We start from the raw sequence: 12,627 nt of genomic DNA, 5'->3' as shown, positions 1-12,627 counted from the left end.
TAATACTTCTTCTTCAACCTTTATAAGTAGGGTTTGTCAAGATAGTTTGCATTTATCTTCAAGCATCTGCCAGTTCTGGTTTTACAACATCTCCATGCTGCTCCAATGGCTCAGGGAAACCTGCAACTATTCATGCTGCCATACTTTGTGTATGTCCAATGTCCCTAGTAAGTCCTATTTGGTATGGATCCCATACACTTGAGCAATATCCTACGAGGGTCACACAGATTTCATTAGCAGTTGTCTTCTCTTTATAGACTGGCTGCATTTCCATTGTTTTACCTACAATTGAGCCTTTGTGATCATTCCATTTCATATCCCTACAATTGTTACACCAGTGCATTTGCACGAGTTGACTGATTCCAATGTGAATCACTGATATTGTAGTCATAGGATATTTCTTTTCCATGTTTTGTAAAGTGCATAATTTTATACTTCTGAAAATTTTAAAACAAGCTGCCAACCTCTGCACCACTTTGTAATCTTGTCGAGATCTGACCAGATATTTGTGCAGCTTTTATTTGTTATTGATAACTGCATCATTTGCAAAATATTGTCTATAAGATCATTAATGCATAACTTGAGTGGTAAGGTCCCAACTCCCCACTTCCCTGGGACACACCAGAAGTATTTTCTACTTCTATAAATGGCCCTCCGTCCAAGATTACATGCTGTGTCTCTCTACCAAGAAATCCTCCAACAGGTCCTATGTTTGAAATACTCCATATGATTTTACTTATGTTAATAATTGTTGGGATGATACTGATTTAAATGATTTTCAGAAGCCAAGAAATACTGCATCCACAAGATTACCTTGATCCATGACTTTCAGGGTGCCATGTAGAGAAGTACAAGTTTGGTTTTGCATAGCTGATGTTTTTAGATTTCATGCTGGTTAGAATGAAAGAGGTTATTCCATTCATGATTCTTTTATGTCAGAGCTAAGAGCTTGTTGTAAGATTGTGCATCAGATGGATATCAAAGGTATTGTATGATAGTTTTGTGGATCACTTCTGCCACCCTTCATACAAAAGTGTGACCATGCCTTCTTACAATACTGATCATGGTTTTTTACTCATGGGTTTTATGGTTTATTATTATTAAGAAAGAACTAACTCAGTCACAAGTGTGTATAGAATCTGATTGGGATTACTGTAGACCCTGAGCCTAGTTTCATACAATTTCAGCTGTTTTTCTACATCACTGATGCTAATATGTCTTGCGTCATCTTTGCAGTCATGTGAGTATTAAAATGGTGCAGTGCTCCCCTATTTTCCTCTGTAAAGAAACATTTGAAAACAGAGTTCAGCATTTTTACTTTGGCTTTGCTACCCTTAATTTCAGTTCCTTTGTCATCCATCAGTGGCAATAACAGCCCTTGCATATGGCTAGAATTTATTTGAGTTTTGTGAGGAGTCTTTTGTAAGATTCTCCTACAGTAGTTATGGATTGCCCTTCTGACTGTCAAACAAATTTCATTAAACTTTTCTCTCTTTATAGCCCTATGCTTTGTTTTACACCTCTTATGAAGTAGATACCTTTTTTTTTTTTCAGCAGGTTTCTTTACAGAGACTGCAGGCTGTGGAAGTTCGTTGCCATAATGAACTCTTCTAGCTGATACATGTGTATCCAATGCTTGCCTGTCTATTTTTTTGAAATCTGACTCATAGTTCCTCTATGTGCTTGTGACTACAGTTAAACCTTTTTTTAAGCAGGTTTCTTTACAGAGACTGCATGCTGTGGAAGGTCGTTGCCATAATGAACTCTTCTAGCTGATACATGTGTATCCAATGCTTGTCTGTCTATTTTTTTGAAATATGACTCATAGTTCCTCTATGTGCTTGTGACTACAGTTAAAGGTTCTCAAAGAACTGCTTCTTTCAGGTATTAGCATAATGCTTATATATCTACTTTACAGTGCAGTGTATGTCTTTCTACTTGTTTTAATTGCCTCATGGTCTCTGATATCAGTTCAATGTGAGTGTCTTCAAAGAGGTCAGGTATATTTGTTGTAGTCAGATTTAAAGTATTTTCATGACAGGTGGGCTTCCAAACAACCTGTTCTAAAGAGTTTTTTGAGAAAGCACTTGGTATTGTTTCACTTCTTGCTGCTAGGTAGCAGTCATGGGAGGGGTGTAGGCCAACTAGTGCAGGAGAAATTAGGAGCAGATTACCAGGTCACGAGTTTGTTTAAGCCAAGTGCTACGCTTAGCCAGGTGATAGAAGACACAGGACCACTCTGTAGGGACTTTGACAAGAATGATGAGGTGATAGTAATAGGTGGGGCAGGAAACAGCCTGGCTAAGGATAGGAATTATGATATTAAGAGTGACCTGGATAAAATAGGAGCTGCAACAGGACGTATGAATGTGGGTTTTGTTGAGGTATTGCAGCGTTATGATCGGCCCTCAGTTAACCCTTCTGTGTGGCGAGTTAACAGAGAGTTGAGCGAGCAGCTGCTGGACGGTGCAAAAACACACATTTATACAGTGCCTGTTGGTATACACTCGACACGGCCTGCACCTAAATAGTCTAGGAAAGGATAGATTAGCTGATTTAATTGTAGGTCGTCTACAGGGGGCCACTAGCACTCAAGGCAAAACCCCTGTGACCCGAAAGGGCATAGGGGCACCTTTTTTAGGTTGAACAAGATGTCCAGACAGGCAGCTCTTAAAGGTAAAAAAATAAATGGTTCAAATAAAGGTAGAGGAAACAGTTGTGTTAATATATTTCACCAAAATATCAGGGGATTAAGGAACAAAATAGACGAACTAATAATTTGTTTTGAGAATATTAAAAATACAACAGAAGTTGATGTACTGTGCCTGTCTGAACATCACATAACTACACAAATGGAAAATGTAAATATTAATGGGTATAAACTAGCAACTTATTTTTGTAGAGGCAATATGGAGAAAGGAGGAGCTGCCATTTATGTTAAGGGGGAACATAGTTTTAAAACATAGAAACCGCAAAATTCTGTGTAGAACAGCACATTGCAGTATGCGCTTGTGAGCTTAAATTGGACAGTGGTAAATTCATAATTGTGACTGTGTATAGGTCCCCACTTGGACATTTTCAAATGTTTCTTAAAAACCTAGATCTCTTGCTGCGTTATCTGTCAGAAAAGGGAAAACACATTATCATTTGTGGAGATTTTAACGTAGATTTTCTTAAACACTCAAGCAAGAAGAATGACCTTGAACTATTACTTTGCTCTTACAATCTGACATCAGTCATTGATTTTCCTACTCGTATTGTACAAGACAGTAGCACCCTGATAGATAACATTTTCATAGACCAAGATAAATTAAAAGAAGTAAGCGCATATCCTATTGAGAACGGGCTTTCTGATCACGATGCACAGCTACTTTCAGTTCATGACTTTGCTCCATACAGTAATGTGAAAAAAACAAACAAAATAATACGCCCAATTAACCATATAACAATTCAACAATTTAAGGAAAGCTTGAAAAGGGTAGACTGGGAGGATGTTTATCGGGAACCTGATGCAAATGTTAAATTTAACTTATTCCATGATAAACTTGTGGGTATATTTGAAAACAGTTTTCCTAAGAAATTAGTGAATCATAATTCAAATAAACTTGATAAAAAACCATGGCTGACTAAAGGGATTAAAATTTCTTGTAGCCGGAAATGGGAACCATACCCAGACACTAGAATAAGTCGAGATGAAGAAAAGCTCAATCATTATAAGAAATATTGTAATATATTAAGGAAAGTTATAAAAAAATCCAGAAGTATGTGTATCAAGTCTGAGATTAGCACCTCTGATGACAAAGTTAAAACAATATGGAATATAGTCAAAAGGGAAACAGGGCAACCAAGGTCACAGGCCAACAGTATTACTGTTAAGCACAATGAAAAGCTTATAAATGAAAAATCACAGGTTGAAAATATTTTTAATAATCATTTTATAAATGTAGTGGAAAATATAGGCACCAGCTGCTCACCAGATAGGGCAGAACTCTACATGAAAGAGGCATTCCCAGTGCAAACAAATGAAATTGAAATCCTACCCACCTCACCGTCTGAAATTAAGAAAATAATAAATTCACTTAAGAATAAAAACTCACATGGAACTGATGGTATCTCCAATAGAATACTAAAATCTTGTCCACACCTGATAAGTCGAGTTCTTAGCCACATATGTAATAGTTCATTGAATCAGGGAATATTTCCTGACAGATGGAAATATGCCATAGTTAAACCCTTGTATAAAAAAGGTGACAAGACAGACGTCAACAATTATAGTCCTATTTCACTTCTGACATCCTTCTCAAAAGTGTTTGAAAAAATAATGTACTCAAGAGTAACTTTACACATTAGTGGGAATAATGTTTTGACAAAATGTCAGTTCGGTTTTCAGAAAGGTGTTTCAACAGGTAGTGCTATACACGCTTTCACTGATCAAATTTTAAATGCTCTGGATAGTAGAACATCACCAATTGGGATTTTCTGTGATCTCTCTAAGGCTTTTGATTGTGTGGATCATGAAATCCTCTTAGATAAGCTGAAGTACTATGGAATGAATGGTTCAGTACACAGATGGTTCACTTCATATTTAACTGGTAGAATGCAGAAGGTTGAAACAGTAAACCCACATAGTACACAAAGGGCATCAGATTATTCAGACTGGGGATGTATCAAGAATGGTGTACCACAGGGTTCTGTCTTGGAGCCTTTATTGTTATTAATATACGTCAATGACTTGCCTAATTATATTCATGAAGATGCAAACTTGGTTCTCTTTTCAGATGACACAAGTATTGTAATAAAGCCTAAAAAGCAAGAATCAGCTGAGAAAAATGCAAATAATGTTTTTCAAAGAGTTATTAGGTGGTTTTCCGCAAATGGACTTTCATTGAACTTTGAAAAAACATGGTACATACAGTTCAGTACAGGGAAAGGCATAACACCGGAAATAAATATAGAGTGTGGGGGAAAATCTTTAGCTAAAGCAGATTGTTCAAAATTTCTGGGTGTCTGTATTGATCAGAATTTAAACTGGAAGACACACATTGACAATCTACTGAAACGATTGAGCTCAGCTACCTATGCTATTAGTGTCATTGCAAATTTTGGAGATAAGCACATCAGTAAGTTAGCTTACCATGCATATTTTCATTCGTTGCTTTCTTACGGAATCATCTTTTGGGGCAATTCATCACTAAGAAAGAAGGTATTTATTGCACAAAAACGTGTTATCAGAATAATGTCTGGGGCTCATCCAAGATCATCTTGTAGACAATTATTTAAAGAATTAGGGATATTGCCAGTAGCTTCACAATATATATACAGCCTAATGAAATTTGTTGTTAGTAACCCAGATAACTTCAGAATTAATAGCACAGTCCACAGCTACAATACTAGGAGACAGGGTGACCTTCACTACCGTTCATTGAATTTGACATTGGCACAAAAGGGGGTGAATTATACTGCCACAAAGATTTTTGGTCAATTGCCAAACAATATCAAAAGTCTGACAGACAAGCAATCGGCATTCAAAAGTAAGTTAAGGGAATTCCTGAATGACAACTCCTTCTACTCCATAGATGAATTTTTAGACATAGGCCAAAGAAATACAGTAAGCATTAACAAATACCTTATATAAGACTAACAATGATTATTTGGGATAAATGAATCTAGTGTACTTTGACACGTTCCACATCATTACGAAAGAATCGTGTTCATGATCCATGGAACAAGTAATATAACTAACTAACTAACTAACTAACAGCTAGTCTTGCCACTGCCACCACTTACAAAACTAATTATTACAACTGCATGTTGGATGAGTAGTTTCTTCCAATGATGATTGGGGTACATACATACTAACTGAGATGAAACAGCATCCAACATGAGTTTGCAAGATTTGTTTGGACAAGATGAAGTGATCTGTTGACAAAACAAGCGGAAAGAAAGAAAGCTGGTATTGCCCTGATTGTAACATACTTCTGTGAACACCAGGATGTTTCAGGCTATTCCATATTAAAGATAATTACCTGTGAAATTGTACAAGAACTTGTCTTACCCCCCTTTTTAAGGGTATTGATTTTTTAAGTCATTATAATAATAAAATTTGTAACCTGTTACAAAACTCTAATGAAGATGAAAAACAAATCTTAATGCTCAGTTCTTTTTAAAGGTATCTTAAATGAAGGTGAGCCAACAACATTTTAAATAATGATTTAATGCCTTGTTTTTTGGACCCAGAATTTCTGTACTTCATAGTGTTAATGGAAAATGTGAGAGTCTTGCAAACTCGTTTTCAGAAAGCTGGAGATCCTAGCTCTACCTTGCATGCTTATTCTGAAGACTGTAAAATTCTTTTAAAAAAGCACCTAGTGCCAAGTGAATGTAAACTAAAGAAAAACAGCAAAATTTTCCAACTGTACAGTACAAAAAATTTGGATCTTCATGTGTTACATGCTAATACACAATTTTGTCAAAAGGGAGCTTTCCACATGGACCTTCGGCTCTTCAACAAGCTCCTCACAAGTATAAAGCCTATTGAAGATAATATATAATTTTTTAATGGTATGAAATATTATCTGCTGAGTCACTTTTACATTCTAATAAAGAATACCCAGATCAATAAATGAACTGGGTATGATGAAATGAAACACAAGAACTACTGAGTGAAACAAATGTTATATAAAACTGTTGCAGTGTATTGTATATCATAATATACCCAGTGTGAATACTGACATCATTTTGTTTGATGTCTGTGGCACACTGTAAAATTAGGGCATATGAACCAAATAAATAAATAAACTGCACACTTCTGAATCAATGCTGATGCAACATCTACTTGTTAAAAATATATAATTGAAAATTTCCCATGATTTTCATTACATCCTGTACAATAAAATGCCTTTAGAAAACCAATTAACTTTTATTTTTTGATAAATGATGTATTGGAAAAAGATTAGTTTCACTAACCTGTGTTCAATGACAGCAACAAGGTACCCGTGAGAAGCTAGTTCATTGCACACACAGGAATAGAGAAAACGTGATGCTCCAAGCCCATGTGAAAGTATAATGACTGGTAGCTTTTTAAGTTTAGTATTAACATCTGCTCCCCAAGCAGCAGTAACTTTTGCATCGCCTGTAAAATGTTTTCAGCAGCAAGAGTTCCTGTTAGCAAATAGAGGTAATCAAAGAGAATGTGAAATTACAAATAAGAGAATTATAATTATATTTTCTATGCAGGTACTAAAAATTTAATACACCTCATAATATTTTTCATTCTGTTTTTCAGAATTTAAGCCATCATCCATACTAAATGTTATCTGAACTTAGTGTATGGTCAGCACATTATGAAAAAAGTCTATAATACAAAAGAGTACAAGAATAATCATCTACTTTGGCTATTTTCATATTTTTTTGCTAGTGCTGTAGTGCATAACTTTAAAATAATTGATAAAGCAATCAGAACTAACATGATCTGAGGAAACAATAAACCAAAATATGTGAGTAGTGAAAATTTTGAAAGTGGATTCCTACATACAGCAAGCACAGTGCATTCTATCACTATGTCATCTTGCTTGGTATAGATACCACATTTTTTTCCTGAGCGCAGCAATCTAGTGTCCCCAAATGCTTAACAAAACTACTTTTCTTTTGTGCATGAATTCCCTCATCACTGACAAAACCCTCAGCTAGTGTATGAAAATGTTTATCAATGATCTTGACATGACCACTGAGTGAACACTGCATACTGTAAGCACAGTGCATTCTATCACTGTCATCTTGCTTGGTACAGACACCACATTTTTTTCCTGAGTATAGAAATCTAGTGTCCCCGAATTCTTAGCAAAACTACTTTTCTTTTCTGCATGAATTCCCATCCTCACTGACAAAACCCTCAGCTAGTGTATGAAAATATTTGCAGTTTATCAATGATCTTGATATGACCATTGAGTGAATGTTGCATACTGTGTGACAGTGTGGGTGTGCAACACACCTCAATTTACTTGCAAGGTAGAACTGTGAACCAATGTACACAAATGTACATTAAATCAGCAACAACTACTCCATCAGCAGGAGTTACTGTTCCTGCTAAAAGCACTATGTAATATGTATGTCCATTAACCATCAGTCATATACTTTGACTTCATGATAGTAAATTAATCTTAATGTCAGATTCACAGATCACTGATGAAAACTTTCATACAAAATTGCTATTATTCTTGAGCTATATTTTAATACAAAGAAGTTCATTATTTCTTCAAAAGATACATGAAGTCAGCTCAATTGCATGCAAAATTTAATACTTTTTCAGTAGTAGGCACACCTGTTTATTTACCACAAGTGCGAAGATAGTTTTATGACTGATACTTCTATGGCTGCTGGTAAGCAGAATTTTTTCTAGTATACATAAATGCCCTTAACTGACAGTAAATGTTGAAACTTATTTCTGTTTAGTGAAGAAATTATGTACGTTTATCATTCACAGATTTTAGAAAATATTTTGTTCTGATTTTAAAAATGAAGACTAAGTAACAAATACTGAGAAAAGTGAAGATACACAGTTAACTATCATTACGGAACTGAGTACAATGTTAGAATAGAGAGTCACTCGCCATGAACTAATGATAAAATATTTCAAGCAATCTTATTCATATTTTCAATAAAGTAAAAAACTCGAAAACTAAAATAAATGATACTTATGTTCCAAAGATGAAATGAAGCTTTACACACATTTGAAAAAAAAAAACTGTAACACAATACTGAACATCTCAATTACGAGTAATTTCTCATCTAACTACTAAATTTCATACCGATGCACAACAGTACTGCATTAGTTGCTATTCTGACACCACTTCACTTGGAATCACAATTACAAAAATAATGATAATAATGGGAGAAACGAGTGTAGCCATGCTATTTTGGAGCTGCTAATTAAACCAAAAATATGAAATATTATTAACATACAACTTAAGCAGATCATTTATAATGTGTGATTTGGGAAAGTCTCCTGCAGAGAGATACATTGCCAGTGTCTCAAAAAATTGTAAACTGTGCACAATCTGCCCTTGAACTGCTTCACTTTATCTAGGTATGAAAACTGAATACCATCAATAAACCTTTTTTTTCTGAGGGTTGTTTCAGTTATGTTGAGCCTTGACAGTGAGGTATTCAATTACTCTCCACATTTAGTTCTTTTTGCAGCTGTCAGCCTTGGATTATTGCAGATATCCTTTTACTCTGTTTGTTAATGATTGACCAGGTTTCGATTAAAATTTCATCTTTTCCTAGCCTTTTAGACACAAGTATCTAAGTCTTATATTTGTGCTAAAATTTACTGGATTTGTGTCCCTGTTCTCACTGATGTTTGCATAACAAGGATAAACTCTTAAATTGGTGTACAGGATGATTCAACATACAATGAAAGAATGAAGACATCAATTTAGTATGCACAAGGCGTGAAATGTTTCTCCAGCATAAAATATGAAGTGCTGTCAGCAAAGATGGCTAATCATGAACAGAAAACCTTTTTAGGTTTTTCCCCTGAGAAATAAAAACTCCTATGGATGGCATATTCAGCTGAAACTTGGAGCTACAACAAAGTTTATATATTCTGCACATCCCTTTCAACAGCACTGATTACAAACCACCTGTCTACACAAACGCACTTCCATTGGCAAACTGTAACCCAGAATGAATTAATGAAGAGAAATGCCCTGCTCTGCTGCCCCAAATACTGGCTTCTCTCAGTAACATAGATGTGACATTTGTTTTTACAGTCTGTACTGGCTTCTGCCCCACACCCAACACCACCACTGTCGCACTGCTTCCCATTTCATCACATTAATCTACACTCATACTTTGTCCCTGTGGTCTTCCCACTTGTTTATAATATCTATCTTCATCCATTTCCAACCCACTTTTCCATTTCATTGTCTGAGTGAGATGGCACAGACACTGAACTTATATTCAGGAGCACAGTAGTTGAAATTCCTGTCCAGACATCCAGATTTTAAGTTTCCAGAAGGCTACACTAATCACTTAAAGTGAATGCTGGGATTTATCATTGGAAAACATTTGAAACACTGACCAGATATTCTACATGCATGTGTGTGTGTGTGTGTGTGTGTGTGTGTGTGTGTGTGTGTGTGTGTTTTCTGCATTAATTGGCTTCAAAAGACAACAGGTATGGAAAACTCTGCAACATTTTCAGTCTTGTTTATGTCCTTACCTACCCCCTCAGGTATCCGGAGAGTGGTTATCAGTCCCCCTCTTCTTATTTGCTCTATGTACTGTTTCCTAATACACCTAATATGTTTCAAATTTTATAGCTACAAATGTAGGTTCACAAGTCTATGGTGGGAAAGGGCACAAATATACGTATTTTTTTATACTTCTTCCTGCCTTAGTTTGACACCAACATGTAATAACCAATCACAGATGGCAGATGGCAGCAATAGCAGTGGAGAGTACATAAAATGTGTCGGGGGGACATGGAAAACAGTGCAATCATTGATGTAATGTGGAAACAGAGAGATTTATGCAATGTCCAAAAACTATGAGGCATAGATGACAGGGGTGAATGAGGCTGCAGAGATGCGTGTGGCCAAATAGGTGTGTAAGTGTTAAGCAACTGACTATCCACATGAACCAAGGGTCTACCAACTCTTGGGTCTACCAACAGCCATTCAGCAAATTTAACGGCATAAGGAGCCTCTGCAGCAGGTGTCTCGTTCATGCACCCACGCTTATTACAGTACATCAGTGAGAAAGTATGGAATTTGCACACTAAAACCACTACCGGATATCTGCTGCACGGTGACAGGTGGCATTTTCAGATGAATCATGGTTTACACTTCATGGGACAGGTGACCACTGGCATGTACAGTGTATAATGTCTGAAAGCAAATACCCTACAACAATTGTCGGTAGGGTCCACACTGGAGGAGGGAGCATTTCCATCCAGGAATGTTTCTGCGTCATCCCCTGGGTGATCTCATAATTCTGGAAGCCAAAATAGCCACATGTATGAATCTATCCTTTGAGACCATATCCCCCCTACATATGTTTGTCTTTCCTCAAGATTGTTAGCATCTATCAGCAGGACATTGCAACATGTCACACAGATTGCAGTGTAGGTGCATGGTTCAAAGAGCATCAGTATGAGTTTATTCCAGAAGTCCCCAGATTTAAACCCAATCAAGAATCTGTGAGACCATCTTGATCAGTTCATGGGTGCTCTACCAAGATATATAGTGCAGGAGGCAACGGCACTGGAGTCGGCGTAGCTCTACATCCCTGTTAGTACCTTCGAGAACCTCACTGACTCTGTTTCTTCCTGCATGTCTCACAGCAGTCTTTGCTGCAAAAGGTGGTTATTCAGGCTTTTGATAGGTGCTTTGATAGGTGCTCACATTAATGTGACTGGACAGTGTATTCCATTGTCTTACACACTCTTTATATTTACATATAACTTGCATGCCAACTATGGAGGATACTGGAATCAACTGAGAGAATGAGGAGACAAGTGGAACAAGTCGGGGGAGAATCAGTATGTGATAACTTAAAAGTTTTCCATTAAACTAATAGTGATGGTAAGAATAAATCACTGTCTGCTACTAACCTGCCAGCAGGTAATACACGAGCCGGAAGAGAAACCTCCACAGTCCCATAACATAAGCAAATCCATCAAGATACTCATTACTTGGCATCCAAGAGAACCACTTGCTGGAATGATCCTGTAAAATATGAAAAATAATAAATTGTTAGAGTAATTCATTTCAGAAATTTCCATACATTTAACAAAATCAGAATTTCACTTTTTTAAAAAAAATACAAGTGCAAGAAGCAGCTGTCCATGATGCCTCACACAGGTATTCTCATTTGTAAAGGAGCTACTTTTCTGGAATGATGGAAGTGTTCAGTCATCCAAAGGCAAATCATTTTTCATAGCTATAAAGTTAAATGAATTGTTACTTTTACTTCTTAAATGATTAAGAAGTCATGTTAAATATCACTTTCTTACAATTATCTAAGATGGTGTATCATTCAACCTTTCCTACTTTGTCTCTTACTGGATCTTATGTTGGCACCCCATCATATTTTTTTCTTGTACTCATTGCTTATAACACTTGATTTGCAACAAGAAGCAGTGATTTCTCTCAGGTAGTACAACTGTAATAATTTACCTTACCTTATTAAGAACTAGCTTACTATGGACTCCTAGATTGCCATGTTAGCTTAATCAGAAGTAACCCACCAAATATATTACAGTCATTTACATCTGATTCTATATTTCCCCTGTTGTTAATACTATAATTACTGCACCTCATCAGGAATGTGTTGTTTATGATCAGACATGGGAAACTGAAACATACTGGGAAAACTAATGGTATTCTAGACAGGGATAATTGACCTCATATGTGGTATGTATTATGGTTTATAATTGGTACTACATGTTTTTAATGCAGAAGATGAAAAACAGGAACTTCTTAGACTGAAATACGTGTAGAAACATACAGTTACAAAATGAGTAAAACAATCAAGAATGGCCGATTGTCTACTTGTGGAAGAATGTAAAGAGCAGCAGCTAATATCTAGCATTTGTTATCAAATAAGTTATTGACACATTCA

General features: G+C 36.1%; 1 protein-coding gene across 1 annotated transcript in view; it reads right to left on the bottom strand.

Annotated features, from left to right (window-relative positions):
- Window positions 1-12,627, bottom strand: part of LOC126336379 (platelet-activating factor acetylhydrolase-like) — an 80,785-nt gene that overhangs the window by 26,859 nt on the left and 41,299 nt on the right. Inside the window, exons 3-4 of the mRNA XM_049999992.1 lie at window positions 11,618-11,732; window positions 6,967-7,132 (exon numbers count right to left, since the gene is read on the bottom strand). Of these exons, the coding sequence (XP_049855949.1) occupies window positions 6,967-7,132; window positions 11,618-11,732 (281 nt within the window). The remainder of the gene's footprint in view (window positions 1-6,966; window positions 7,133-11,617; window positions 11,733-12,627) is intronic.

The sequence above is a fragment of the Schistocerca gregaria genome, chromosome 2, assembly GCF_023897955.1.
Source record: "Schistocerca gregaria isolate iqSchGreg1 chromosome 2, iqSchGreg1.2, whole genome shotgun sequence".
Taxonomy (NCBI): Eukaryota; Metazoa; Arthropoda; class Insecta; order Orthoptera; family Acrididae; genus Schistocerca; species Schistocerca gregaria.
Note: the sequence above shows the minus strand (reverse complement) of the source record. Positions and strands in the feature narration are given on the sequence as shown.